The following is a 14,634-nucleotide window of genomic DNA, read 5'->3' on the forward strand; positions in this document are numbered from 1 at the left end:
GTTGATTTGCACAAACCTATTTGTATTTGTCATTGTCTGCTCTTATCTTGCAGGGGAAGTCCCGTCGGTTTTTAGTTCATTGGTCACTTCCGGTTTCAATTTCAGCCTGAAGATTGAGAAATTAAACACCGTAAGCTGAGAGTTCATATCGAGCTACATCCTGCTTCAAAACATTAGCTTATAACTGTGAGTATAACGCGATTTCAAATACTATTAAATAATTTCACCGGAAGAAATTTACATGAATTGTGAACGTTGGCAGATCGTCACGTGAGAGAATTAAGTCACAGGAATAAACGCTTCCATAAAACAACGATCGTCGATAAATAATCTTAGCCACCTTAAAGTGTTGAAAATTTAGGGTGGCTATGAATCCCATGAACAGAGTTTTTTAAACTTTCCAAAAGTAGCGTCTCATCATGCTAATTAAAATTTGATAATAACCATATGAGGAAGTAGCAGATCCCATTAACATAGTGCTCAATACACATATAGTGTAGAGCTGAGTATATGAGTAATAACGAAGAGGCAAGATTTGCTGTTACTCCGAGTTTCGTGCTTACGCACTCATCAGACAGTATTTAATGATAAGCATTCCTATCAACTAGATATATATACACGGTATTAAACAATAGGCTAATTGCTGGACTAGTTGCATTACAATAAGTGATAGTTATACTGGAAAACAATAGGTGTGAAGACAGAAATTACGGGGACGAGTATAAACTGCGTGGGTGCAGTACAATATAAAGAAAGTGTCAAGCGTTCTTCAAGTAGAATTTGTTCTCGTGCCGGCATTTAGAAATAAGTTCTGATCTTTTGTTTAGTAGATTGTCGTTGCTATGTTTGATAATCATTAGTTTTTCTGTGAGGCAGAGGTCGCATCGTTTGGAAATGTTGTTGTAGGGTCTTGCACGGCTAATAATTGACCATTTGATGTTGAAGTCTTGTTTTTTGTCGTGTAGTTGCCAGATGTATTTAGAAAGCTCGGTGCTGTTGATGTGTTTTCTGTGCTTAAATGTGGATTTGTGCTGCGAGAATCTCTGTTTGAATGTTCCTTCTGTCAGTCCAATGTAGTTCTTGGTTGTGTTGTTAGTTGTAACTTGTGCGTTGTAGATTACACTGGAAGTCAGGCATTTGTTGTCTAGCGGGCATTGGTCTTTTTTGCGGCAGTTGCATTGCTCTCCGGTGATTGCGTTGGCGTTGTTGTCGGCGTTTGTTATTTTCATGTTGTGTTTGTTGATTACTGTTTTCATGTTGTCCATGCAACTGTAGCTGACTTTGACGTTGTTTTTGTTGAAGAGGCTGTGGTATTTATGTTGGTTCGGAAAGTGCTTAGATATGAGCTTCAGGAATGTTCTACCGATGTTTGTCTTTACGTTTTTACTAAATGGAGGGTTGTACCATATAATGTTTCTTTGTCTGCTGCGTCGGGGGCGTGTTGGTTGATTGTCTTCGTTGTAAATTAGTGTTTCAGAGTATCCGCTGGCTTTCAAAGCAGTTTCGTAGATTGGTTTGGCCTTGTTGAATTCGTGTTCGTTGCATGAGTTGGCGGAAATACGGCGATTGATGGATGCTGGAAGTTGCTTTATTATGTTAGGTGGGTGGTTAGACTTTGTGTTGATGTACTGCGGCTCGTCGTTAGGCTTTCTGTAGGGGCAGTAGGTACCTTTTGTAAGATCGAAGGTGACGTCCAGGTAGTTAACAATTTTCATGTTAGTCTGTATGGTAATGTTAAGTCCATATGTCTTGAAGCGTCTTGTTATGTCCTTCCTTGTACGGTCTGCTTGAGGTCCGGAGATGTTTTTGAAGATGGCAAGTCCGTCGTCTCTGTAAAGCCCGATGTTGTCTATCCCGTATATGTTACACAGGTCGTCGAGAATGAATAAGCCTACGAGCTCGCATACTTCGGCTCCGTCGAAGCTGCCCATAGTAACGTCAAAAGAACTGTTGTTTTTCTTGATCCAGGCGGTGTTACTGTCAAAGAGAAGGGATTTTCTTGAATGCATAATAATATCGATGTCGCGGTCCGTAATGGAAGTGAATTGTTTGGCGAAGTTGATTGCGTCTGTAAGAAGTTTCTCAGTAATGGAAGGGTAGAAGTTCTCAATGTCAAATACGCGAAGGTATGTTGATCTTTGTGTTGTATGGAGGAGAACCAGTTGATGACGGATGATGAGTTTTTCCATTGGTTAAGGCCAGTCTTCTGTCTCACAGTCGTGTTAATGTTCGCGAGGATTACGGACCGCGACATCGATATTATTATGCATTCAAGAAAATCCCTTCTCTTTGACAGTAACACCGCCTGGATCAAGAAAAACAACAGTTCTTTTGACGTTACTATGGGCAGCTTCGACGGAGCCGAAGTATGCGAGCTCGTAGGCTTATTCATTCTCGACGACCTGTGTAACATATACGGGATAGACAACATCGGGCTTTACAGAGACGACGGACTTGCCATCTTCAAAAACATCTCCGGACCTCAAGCAGACCGTACAAGGAAGGACATAACAAGACGCTTCAAGACATATGGACTTAACATTACCATACAGACTAACATGAAAATTGTTAACTACCTGGACGTCACCTTCGATCTTACAAAAGGTACCTACTGCCCCTACAGAAAGCCTAACGACGAGCCGCAGTACATCAACACAAAGTCTAACCACCCACCTAACATAATAAAGCAACTTCCAGCATCCATCAATCGCCGTATTTCCGCCAACTCATGCAACGAACACGAATTCAACAAGGCCAAACCAATCTACGAAACTGCTTTGAAAGCCAGCGGATACTCTGAAACACTAATTTACAACGAAGACAATCAACCAACACGCCCCCGACGCAGCAGACAAAGAAACATTATATGGTACAACCCTCCATTTAGTAAAAACGTAAAGACAAACATCGGTAGAACATTCCTGAAGCTCATATCTAAGCACTTTCCGAACCAACATAAATACCACAGCCTCTTCAACAAAAACAACGTCAAAGTCAGCTACAGTTGCATGGACAACATGAAAACAGTAATCAACAAACACAACATGAAAATAACAAACGCCGACAACAACGCCAACGCAATCACCGGAGAGCAATGCAACTGCCGCAAAAAAGACCAATGCCCGCTAGACAACAAATGCCTGACTTCCAGTGTAATCTACAACGCACAAGTTACAACTAACAACACAACCAAGAACTACATTGGACTGACAGAAGGAACATTCAAACAGAGATTCTCGCAGCACAAATCCACATTTAAGCACAGAAAACACATCAACAGCACCGAGCTTTCTAAATACATCTGGCAACTACACGACAAAAAACAAGACTTCAACATCAAATGGTCAATTATTAGCCGTGCAAGACCCTACAACAACATTTCCAAACGATGCGACCTCTGCCTCACAGAAAAACTAATGATTATCAAACATAGCAACGACAATCTACTAAACAAAAGATCAGAACTTATTTCTAAATGCCGGCACGAGAACAAATTCTACTTGAAGAACGCTTGACACTTTCTTTATATTGTACTGCACCCACGCAGTTTATACTCGTCCCCGTAATTTCTGTCTTCACACCTATTGTTTTCCAGTATAACTATCACTTATTGTAATGCAACTAGTCCAGCAATTAGCCTATTGTTTAATACCGTGTATATATATCTAGTTGATAGGAATGCTTATCATTAAATACTGTCTGATGAGTGCGTAAGCACGAAACTCGGAGTAACAGCAAATCTTGCCTCTTCGTTATTACTCATAAAATTTGATAATATATATATATGTATAAAAATAAAATCACCGTGCTGTTTTTGAATTATAAGCCCCTAACGCTATAATGAAGGGTGTTTTTAGCAGGTCCTACTGTTGCTATGGTGACATATTGTATTACGAAAATGAGAACAACGTGTTCACCAATGATTGAGCACTTTTTTGAAACCGCGATTGTGATAAAGAGTGGCTATAAACGACCAATCGAAATCTAAATGCTAGAAACTGTTTTGAGCCACCTTAACTTTCTTGCCTTTCTACTTTTCTTGAAACAGTTGCTCTTGTCGACGCAGTTTGATTTTGTCTTCATTCTGTTGATCCCAACCGAGTGGTGAGTACGAACTTAATTTATTCTGTATGTATATCTCGCCGACCACCTGCGTTATTTAATCTGTTTTCTCGGAATTTTTTGAAACACTGGAGTGTTTCGTAGTTTTCTGTTTTCAAAGCGAACTTCACTGTGGTAAGTAAAACAAGGCCTGTATTGTGTGTCCTTTACCTTAACCGGTTGAGAGTAATATAAGCCGCGATATTCAAACCGAAGATAAGTATATAGCCGCGACATCTATTGGGAAAGATTCCTCGTAAACTCGAAGCTGTTTCGTTCTATGATGTCACCGTCTGTTACAATGGAAATGAGAGGGAATTTTATCGATCAAATCTTGCAAACTACATTATATTATGTAGTGACTGACTGAAGAATTAAGTTCACGATTTCTTTTGTCTTGAGAATGAGAATGAAGAATTAAAAAACATCGAGCAAGATTCGCGGTTCTTAATTTGAAAGCACGTCAGTCCTTCTATGACTGGAAGCTCAAAGTCGGATCAAGAAGTCAGCAACAAAATGTGAATGATTTTAAAAGTTATTAGACCGCTATCTCGTCTGCATTTAGCAAAAAAGAAAAAAAAAACGAAGGTAGCGAAGGAACTACGCACATAAGAATATCTCTTTTCTTTAGTTGTTTTACACAATTCTATTTGCATATGTCATTGTCTGCCCTTATCTTGCAGGGGAATTCCCTTTACAGTTATTTTCAGTTTCTTGGTTCTGGTTTCATGTTGATCTCAAGATGTTGTAGCTAAACACCGTAAATTTACATCGTGCTCAAACATGAGCTTATATATATACGTGACATTCATCAAATCAGTAAGCGGCGGTTAATTAATCGAAAAGTCGAAGCTCTTTGGTTCTGTGACGCCAGGGTCTTCGATGAAATCGTACAAACCTCGTTGTGTAGTGACTGAAACAGATAGTACATATGCATTCTTAGCTGTCTTGAGAATGGAAATAAAAATTACATTAGACTTTGCGGTATCAGCTCGTCTTAAGTTCCCGTTTTTCTCTTAAAAATATGTCGGTCTCTCTATGACCGGAAGCTGACAGTCGAATTTGATCAAATTCGATCGAGAAGTCCACAACAAAATGGAAATGATTTTAAAAGTTATTTGGCCGCTATCTCGTCTAAATTCAGTAAATAGTGAAGATAGCAAAGGGTGTAACACACCTTAAAATAAATTGTTTTTTTCGGTTGATTTTCACAACTCTATTTGTATTTGTCACTGTCTGCTCTTATCTTGCAGGGAAAGTCCCTCAGTGTTTATTTCAGTTGGTCACTTTCAGTTTCAATTTCAACCTGAAGATGGACTGAGAAATTACACAATGTAAATTTATATCGAGCTGCACCCTGCTTTAAAAAATTAGCTTATAAATATTAGTATAACGCGATGTTAAATACTATTAAATAATTTTCACTGGAAGAAAATCGCATGAATTGTGAATTCTGGCAGATCTTCACGTGAGAAAATTAAGTCACACGAATAAACCCTTGCAGGAAACAACGTTCGTCGCTAAATAATCGTAGCCACCTTAAAGTCTTAAAAGTGCCGTGAACCCTGTTTTCAGAATTTTTGTAAATTTTCCAAACGTTACGTCTTACCATACTTATTAAAATTTGATAATATAAAAAAAAAATTTCACCGTGCCGTTTTTGAATTATAACGTAGCATCGAGTAAGAAAGAGTCGTTAAAACAACCCCATCAAAATCTACGTGCTAGAAACTATTTTCAGCCACCTTAACTTTCTTTCCTTGCTATTTTTCTCGAAACAGTTGCTGTCGTCAACGTGGTGTGGTTTTGTCTTCATTCTGTTGATCCTAACCGAGTGGTGAGTACAAACTTAATTTATTCTGTATGTAGTTCTCGGCGACCACCTGCGTTATTTAATCTGTTTTCTAGGAATTTTTGGAAACACTGGGGGGTTTCGTCGTTTTCATCAGTTTTCAATGCAGACTTCACCGTGTGGTGGGTAAAACTACTCTTGTATTGCGTCGCCTTTACCTTAACCAGTTGAGAATAACATAAGGCTGCAATAGTCAAAGCGAAGATAAGTATATAGCTGGGACTTTTATAGGGAAGATTACTAGTAAATTCGAAGCTGTTTGGCTCTATGATGTCGCAGTCTTCGATCAAATCGTACAAACTACGCCATGTAGTGACTGAAACAAATAGCAAATTCGCATTCTTAAGTGTCTTGGGAATGGGAAAAAAGAATAACATTAGACTGGGCGGCATCAGCTCGTCTTAACTTTCCGTTTTTCTGTTCAAAGCAGGTCAGTGTTTCTCAGACAGCAAGTTCGATCAAATTCGATCAAGAAGTCCACTACAAAATGGAGATGATTTCAGTTGTTGAAAGCTGTTAGACCGTTATCTCGTGTGTATTCAGTAAAGAGTGAAGATAGCAAAGCGTGTAACACACCTGCATCAAATACATGTAAATTGTTTTTTTCGGTTGATTTACACAAACCTATTTGTATTTGTCATTGTCTGTTCTTATCTTGCAGGGAGAGTCCCCTAGTGTTTATTTCAGTTTCTCACTTTCGGTTTCACTTTGCTCTCAAGAGCGAGACATTAAACATCGCACGTTTGCCGTTTCCTGTGGTAAGTATAACTACGCTTGTATTGTGTCGCCTTTACCTTAACAGTTGAGAATAATATAAGGCCGCGATAGTCAACGTGAAAGACAGAAACAAACCTAACAACAGACAGGGAGCAGTTTACAAGATCAAATGCTCCGACTGCCAGGCTTCCTACATTGGTGAGACTGTCAGTCGGTATGCGTCGATTTTCTGTACACTGTCGTTCGCAGTTCGTTGTTGTCGCGACTTACCAAACAGCCTAGAATAGGCAGTTTTCCATTTTCTTCGATCTCTTTAGTAAACTGGATGTCGGCGTTCTATTCGTTTAGGTGGTCGTCAAAATCGTCAATTTCGTCTTTGTGAATGAAATGCTTCGACTGCCAGGCTTCCTACATTGGTGACACTGGCGAAAACCTTTAACACGGGACTGACTGAACACAAACGAGCCACGAGAAATGGTGATGCCAACAATCACATTGCTGTACATCATCAACTGACAAACCACAACATTCGCTGGGACTCTACTCAGTGCTTAACCTACAGTACAAACTATTTTCAACGATTGACTCTGGAAAGCTGGTACACTAACCTAGAACAAACGCCTCTTAACAGGTGTCAACAACTACCGGTGCCTTACAAACGACTTCTGCATGACGGAAACGAAACCGACAAACGGACTTCTGACAGACCGACTTAACAATACACGGACCAAAAACCGACCAATTTGACTAACAATAGACGGATCGAAACACAACAATGACTGTTGACAAACTTTACACGAGTCTTTCACCTAATACCATCATGGCTATACTGACCAATTACGTTCAACGGACCAGACTTAGAACATCATCAACTGAGAAACACTATTCACTTGACTCTGAAAATGACTTCCGCTCAGGTTGTCAAAACGTCAGTCACCAACGACAGTTCTTTTCAGAGCTACCCTCACCCGGACAATCACATTATACGAACTACTGATACTCCTGGGTTGAAACCATTTACTATAGAATATTATTACCCTAAATAACTGAAAAGTTTGATTTGTGCTTTTTTTACTAGGGTACGTAGAGGCGGACGCCATGAACAACATAGACGAAGTTTTACAAGCCATCTTTTTTGGCTTGGTTGTTGCTACTTTCCTTCTCAACACTGGTCGTGTTTTAAAAGGCATTGAGGTGTGCAAGGAATGTTTGGTGCTAAAATCGGAAGGAGAAATTTTCAATTCACTTCATATTGGTATCTATAAAAAAATCTTCAGGGCGTATTGTCTTATCCCTGATCATACAAAAGCACTAGTCTACGGCAGGAAACTTCTTGACATTTATCGCGAGCGTGGCAAAAAAGACGAAGAAGGGAATCTTACGATAAAACTGGCCGACATAAATCAACAGCAGTATAAATACCTAGAAGCAAGAGAACTTTATGAGAAAGCGATTAATATCACCAAAGAAATGGGAAACAGTAGGAATGAAGCATACACTAATGAAAAGGTTGGAATTATATCTTGTTACCTCAGTGACTACGACAAAGCAAAAGAAAATTTTAAGAAAGCACTTGCCATCAGATTACAAACTGGTGACAAAAAGGGGCAGGCAGCCAACTACGCAAACTTAGGAACTGTGTCTGCATCTCTTGGTGAATATGACAAGGCTAAAGAATATCTTGAGAAAGCACTTGCCATCACAATACAAATTGGATACGAAAACGGAGAAGCCAGCTCGTATGGAAACTTAGGAACTGTCTTTACATCTCTTGGTCAATATGACAAGGCTAAAGAATATCTCGAGAAAGCACTTGCCATCAGAATACAAATCGGTGACAAAAATGGAGAAGCCACCTCGTACGCAAATTTAGGATCTGTATTTGAAGCTCTCGGTGAATACGACAAGGCTAAAGAATATCTTGAAAAAGCACTTGACATCAAAATACAAATTGGTGACAAAGAGGGAGAAGCCAGCTCGTACGGAAACTTAGGAGCTGTATTTGAATCTCTTGGTGAATATGACAAGGCTAAAGAATATCTTGGAAAAGCACTTGCCATCAAAATACAAATTGGTGACGAACAGGGAGAAGCCAACTCGTACGGAAACTTAGGAACTGTGTCTATATCTCTCGGTCAATATGACAAGGCTAAAGAATATCTTGAGAAAGCACTTGCCATTAGAATGCAAATTGGAGACAGAGGAGGGGAGGGAGCAGATTACGCCAGCATAGGAGCATTGTACTTATTGGTTGGTGAATATGTTGTGGCTGAAGATTATCTTGAGAAGGCACTGTCAATTACTCGAGACATTGAAGACTTAGACAAAGAGTCTGACGGTCTTTGTGTTCTTACAGTGGTGAAGTTGTGCCAGAACAAGATCCAGGAAGCCTTAGACTGTTTGTTTCTGAGTATGAACAAAAGCGAATCTTTACGAAGTTTCTTAGGCGACAACGACGATTTTAAGGTTTCGTCCTCAGACGTTCGCAAGTTTCCCTACCAAAATCTTAGTGCATTCTTATGTTTTTGGGGAAATCCAAACCATGCACTTTATGGTTTAGAGCTGGCACGGGCTAGAGCACTAGCAGACTTGATGGCAACTCAGTATTCTGTTGAAAGCTACATCTCAGCTGATCCGCAATCGTGGATTGGTATTGAAAATATTATGAAAAAAGAAAGCAACTCTTCTTGTCTGTACATTTCTTATCATGATCGTGATCTGTTCTTCTGGGTTCTCAAGACAAGTGGAATCATTCATTTCCGAAGAATAACAGTAGATGAGAAGCTAGTTGGTGCCGGACTAGTTGACAAGTTACATAATTTCTTCGCTAAAAGCTTTCGAAGCTTTGGTATTGTATGCGAGGAAGATTGTGAAGATCGATCTTTAAATGACGTTCAGAGCCTTGCAGCATTGAGACTTATAGAGGAAGAAGACGAAGAAAGTGGAAACTCCGAATCGAGCTTATCTTTGTACTACAGAATGTTAATCATTCCGGTAGTTGATCTACTTGAGGAGCCCGAGCTTATTGTTGTTCCTGATCGCTGCTTAAACCAAGTTCCATTTCCAGCGTTAACCGATGAAGGCGGGAAGTATTTATCAGAGAAGTACAGAATCCGCATCGTTCCTTCTTTGACGACTCTAAAGCTCCTTCAGGACAGTCCTGCAGACTATCACAGTCAGACTGGTGCTCTGATAGTTGGGGATCCAGCTGTCGGTACGGTGCACTACAAAAGAGAGGAAATGTCCTTTTCTAGGTTACCTTGTGCATTAAGTGAAGCGGTAATGATTGGACGACTGTTAGGTGTTCAACCTTTGTCAGGACAGCACGCAACAAAGCAGGCGGTGCTTGACAGGCTATATTCAGTGAGTCTGATACATTTTGCAGCCCATGGTAATGCCGGAAGAGGAGAAATTGCCCTTTCTCCGGTACGCCCTCGTAACAGGATTCCAGAAGAGGACAATTACCTATTGACGATGTCGGACATTGCAAAAGTTCAACTTCGAGCTAAACTGGTGGTACTTAGCTGCTGTCATAGTGCATGTGGCCAGATTAGAGCCGAAGGAGTCGTTGGGATTGCTCGAGCGTTCGTAGGATCCGGTGCACGGTCCGTTTTGGTGGCTCTGTGGGCCATAAGTGACAAAGCAACAGAACAGCTGATGTGTCGTTTCTACGAGTATCTTGTTCGTGGTGAGAGTGCGAGTGAATCTCTTTACCAGGCCATGAAGTGGATGAGAGGTAACGGCTTTGACATGGTTTGCGAATGGGCACCATTTATGCTGATTGGAGATAACGTGACATTTGACTTTGGAAATTAAAAGTAAGTTTTCTTAAATAAGAAACTTTTACTAGGTAAGCTAATAACCATAAACTCAACCAGCGTCCTATGATGTCAACAGGTATCCAACTTTTTGTTTACATTGAAAATGTTTTTCCTAGGTACTTATCAGCTGATAGTTGGGGCTTTACTCTCGGCAATGAAGCTGATAGAAACCGAGGGTGTGCAGTTCAAGTGTTTTGGCATGACCCCGTGGATGTTATACTAAACAAATATTGTCACCAAAAGTAATTTATTGGCTCTTTTGTTTAATATACCTTTTGACCATAATTACAAAACAAGTACTGGAGGAACAGTCTGAGTGCATGTGTAATCAATCAGATTGAGAAGTTTTCCAGTAACTTGACACTTAAGTATGTCAACAATCAATAGCGAGCTCTCACGGAGAGGCTACTAATAACATATGTTGTGGCACACGCTAATCACACGCAACCAAATCTTGCTATAAAAATTTAATTCCAGTTTATTCGAAGATTGAACACGGTAACTGAAATAACAAAATTACATACACGGGAATCAACATAAAATAACTAACAGCGACCGAACATGAAGAATGCAGAAAAACGGCGAAGCGAAGTAAATGGGGAAACTTACAAGACGAAGGTGACGAACCCCAAAACCAAAGACGAACTGTGAACTGGCGCAATTCCAAAACAAGGCGTAGACAGAAACTCAAACCGCTACCAACTAAATAAATTACGCGCCAACCAACATATATAGGGTACGCAAATGAACATAACATGAAGAAAAGGCCACAAAACAAAGGAAACTAATTAAGAGAAAACTTAACACTAAACAGGAAGCTATGACACAAATTCTTTCGCCTACAACATATCACCTTATTTTGCTCAACCTGGTCCAATGAGTACTCCTATCGGGTGCAACAAGAATCTGCTTTCTTCGAAAAAGAAGAGATTTTATGTTTCTGACTCTTACAAAGCATTAATCTTTAACGTCACTCCTGAATAAGCTTTAGGTTCACGCAACCAACGGAATGATCACACCTTAATTATGTCAGGAAACTGCGTCTAGGTTATTTTTCAGAGCGCGATCCAAGAATTCGTGAATGGGAGTTGTACCCGTTAATTTCTTCCTACGCCATCGGCGCGGATGGCGAGCGTCGAAGGCGCGAGCTTCAAGAGGGTCCAGGGCTATGCCTCTTCGGATTATTTTTCCCTGTTTACACTCTTCAACGTCATTTCGCGTTTTCGAAGGCATGATAAAAGTCTGAAATTGCCCTTATTTTCCAACCAAAAAAACAAACGTTAATTATGCAGTCGCTGTAGATTATCTTTTGTTAACAATCAGTCAATTGATGGAAGTGAAACAACTACGTATAAAACAACTTCATTCTGTTTAATTTGTTTTTAACGAAGAGACAAATAAATAACTGAAAATGCTGCTCAAAGAGGGCAGGGGGGTTGCAATCCCCTCAATTCCTCCCCTGGATCCGCTCGTGTTTTTTACCTGTTTTACATGAAAGAGGAAATCGTTCTATTTGATGAGCATATCTGTTCCAGAGATTCAATGGTTATTTAATTTGTGTTTCTTCTTTTGCAGGTTTGCTTTGTGCCAGCGTTATACCCAGGGTTTGGCTTTCAGTGATATTCAAGATGGCGTCCACCTGTCCCCTGAAAACAGACACGTTTGAGTCAAAGGGACGATTTAATTTTTGCAAGAAGTAACTCCGTGTCAAGACTGATAAATGAGAAGCGAAAGTAATAAATGATCAGTAAGTGATCGACATAAAATTTCTCCTTAGAAGGTCAATACAGAGAATATGAGGATAAGGAAAATACTCAACTAGTTTTAGGTGATTTTGTCTTGATGTAACACTAAATTCTCAAACCTAACATCAACGGAAACGTAGGGTAATGAGTAGGGAGAATCAACATTTTGAGCCTAGGACTAATCTGAGTCACTGGCAAGGGCCTGCAGCAAAGTGAAATTTTATGCTGAAATTGTTTTAAAATCGGCGTCGGTACGATAAAACCAAACATGTAGCTGGTATACTGGGTGAAAAATTTTCCCTTGTAGGAGGGTTACCCCCCACCCCCCTGTCCTTACCCTTACCGTTTATTTCATAAAAGCAGGTCTCTTGAGATCTGGAATATGCTCATGCTCTATATGTCGTATTTATCCCTGGTGAGGGTAGAGTTAACACGCTCACTGCCTTTAAAAACAGCTGTTTTCCATTCAAGTCATCCTGTGCGCCAAGATTCTTACGTAAACGATTCTCTACTGTTTACAAACCCTCCTAACAGACACAGTTTTTCTCTCTATACATATTAAGAGTATGGAAATAGAAGCAAGAGCAAACTTAAAATAAACTATCGTCGATTATGATTATGGCAAACCTCTACGCACCGTTAGATCATGACAATGTTCAATGATAGTTGTGGGAAAAGTAAATTCTTCACTATCATTTGCTATCATGCGCTGTTCGACCAGGGCTCTAGCACGGAGCTTTGTATTCAGTTTTTAGTGCTCAAGTAGCTTCAATTACAAGTTCATTTACTCATACTTGTTTCAATTACGATAATTTGTTGTAGTAAAGAAGAACGAAACAGAAAAACAAACCAAAAAAATAAAGTATGTAGTGGCCAAAGAAGCAGACGCGTTCGAGTCGCGAAAAACAAGTGAAATTAGTTAAGGAGTAAGTTAGTAAAGAAGGTGATAAGGAATAACTTATAAGTAACAAATGACTAAATAGAAGTTTAAATAAAGCAGCTAATGCGAGTGCTTACAGTATTCATGTTACGCTAGCAAGGAGGGCCATTGTGCACCTCCAATGATTGAACTGATTAAAAGACGTGCATTTAGTCTCAATTGAATTTTTTTCTAGATTCATACGGGGTATCTCTTTTTAGCTTTGTTAGTAATTTTGGCTTTTACCAACGGTCAAATCAGCAAAGCTCAGTGCAATGAAAGATAATTTCACCAAAGCGAAACTTAGACCTTGATAAGTTTTAATTATAACTTGATGTTTTAGGACTCGGGACCTGATGACAAATAACTAGTTCACTTCTTCAGAGTCTCTGGAGAGGATCATAAAAAGGAGGGCGCGTCATGCACCGCGCGCCTGCTATTTATCCCTACCCAGGCTTCCAAAGCGCGCTTCAAGGTAAATACATCAGTAACCTCTGAGAAGGAGAGACATTGATTGGGGAATTTTTTTTTGGCAAATATTCAACTCCTTGGCCGCGCTTGTAAATAGCCAACTGGTGTGCCTCCCGCCAGTTGGGATTCCTCAAGTTACTTCATTAACAATCGCTGAGTTTAGGTAGTCCTTGGAAAAGCCATTACATGTTGCAAAACGTTTTACTTCTATTTTTCTGGACAATTCATTGAATCACAAAGCGAAGATTGACTGTTTGGTTCTATGATGGCGCGGCTTTGTTAGGATACAAATGAGGAAGAATGTCATCTATCAAATCATGCAAACTACATCTGTTATCATTCCAAGCATTTTTTCTTCCTTTTTATTGGCCGAGAGTCCACCACGTGACCTGCTAATAACTGCCTACAAATAATGGTCTGCTCATGCGTAGTACCGTCTAAATGTGTTTTCCTGCAAATAATATTCCACTCATGCGTAATTTTAACCAGGCTCTCGGGTGAAAACTAGCAGATCGCTTCTGTGAGCTGCCAGAGATTGATTTAAATATGAAAACCAACTTGGCGATGGAAAGATAAAACTAAAATGTAAGCTATCTACGAATTACCTTTAGCCTCTTTCTTAACGCACATCTTGGTGCCCATCCTTTCTTATGAAAACGAGATTTCATTCATGTGCAAAGTGAACTCATTTTCATATGAATAGTTGCGCACCAAGCCTCGTTTTGATGAAGAGGCTATTACTGAACATGGTTTTCGCAAATCATGATCCATCATGTTTTCACTATCGGAAAAATTGCTCAAAATGCGTCATGTGACTGAATATTCCCCAACTGCGCTAAAACTGGGGAAAATCCGAGTGATATTCCCCCATTTTCAAAACTGTGCGTATTGCGAAAAATATTTAAGGATAATAAACCAGAGCCTCCATTTGGCTTCGGCAGATAATTGATCTCCTCGCCACTGACAAATCATGATATTTTGCTCAACCTCGTGCAACAATTGTTAATT

General features: G+C 39.8%; 1 protein-coding gene across 1 annotated transcript; it reads left to right on the plus strand.

Moving 5' to 3' along the window:
• The first annotated feature begins 7,768 nt into the window (after positions 1 to 7,768).
• On the plus strand, positions 7,769 to 10,486 carry LOC149107775 (tetratricopeptide repeat protein 28-like). The gene has a single exon (XM_089295863.1). The coding sequence runs from the start codon at positions 7,769 to 7,771 to the stop codon at positions 10,484 to 10,486; it is 2,718 nt and encodes a 905-aa protein (XP_089151989.1).
• Positions 10,487 to 14,634: the final 4,148 nt, after the last annotated feature.

The sequence above is a fragment of the Orbicella faveolata genome, unplaced genomic scaffold, assembly GCF_042242905.1.
Source record: "Orbicella faveolata isolate gen_17 unplaced genomic scaffold, um_ofav_v1 contig_26, whole genome shotgun sequence".
Taxonomy (NCBI): Eukaryota; Metazoa; Cnidaria; class Anthozoa; order Scleractinia; family Merulinidae; genus Orbicella; species Orbicella faveolata.

Excerpts from the sequence above, each read along its gene's own strand:
- LOC149107775 (XM_089295863.1), top strand. The coding sequence starts at position 7,769 with ATGAACAACATAGACGAAGTTTTACAAGCCATCTTTTTTGGCTTGGTT.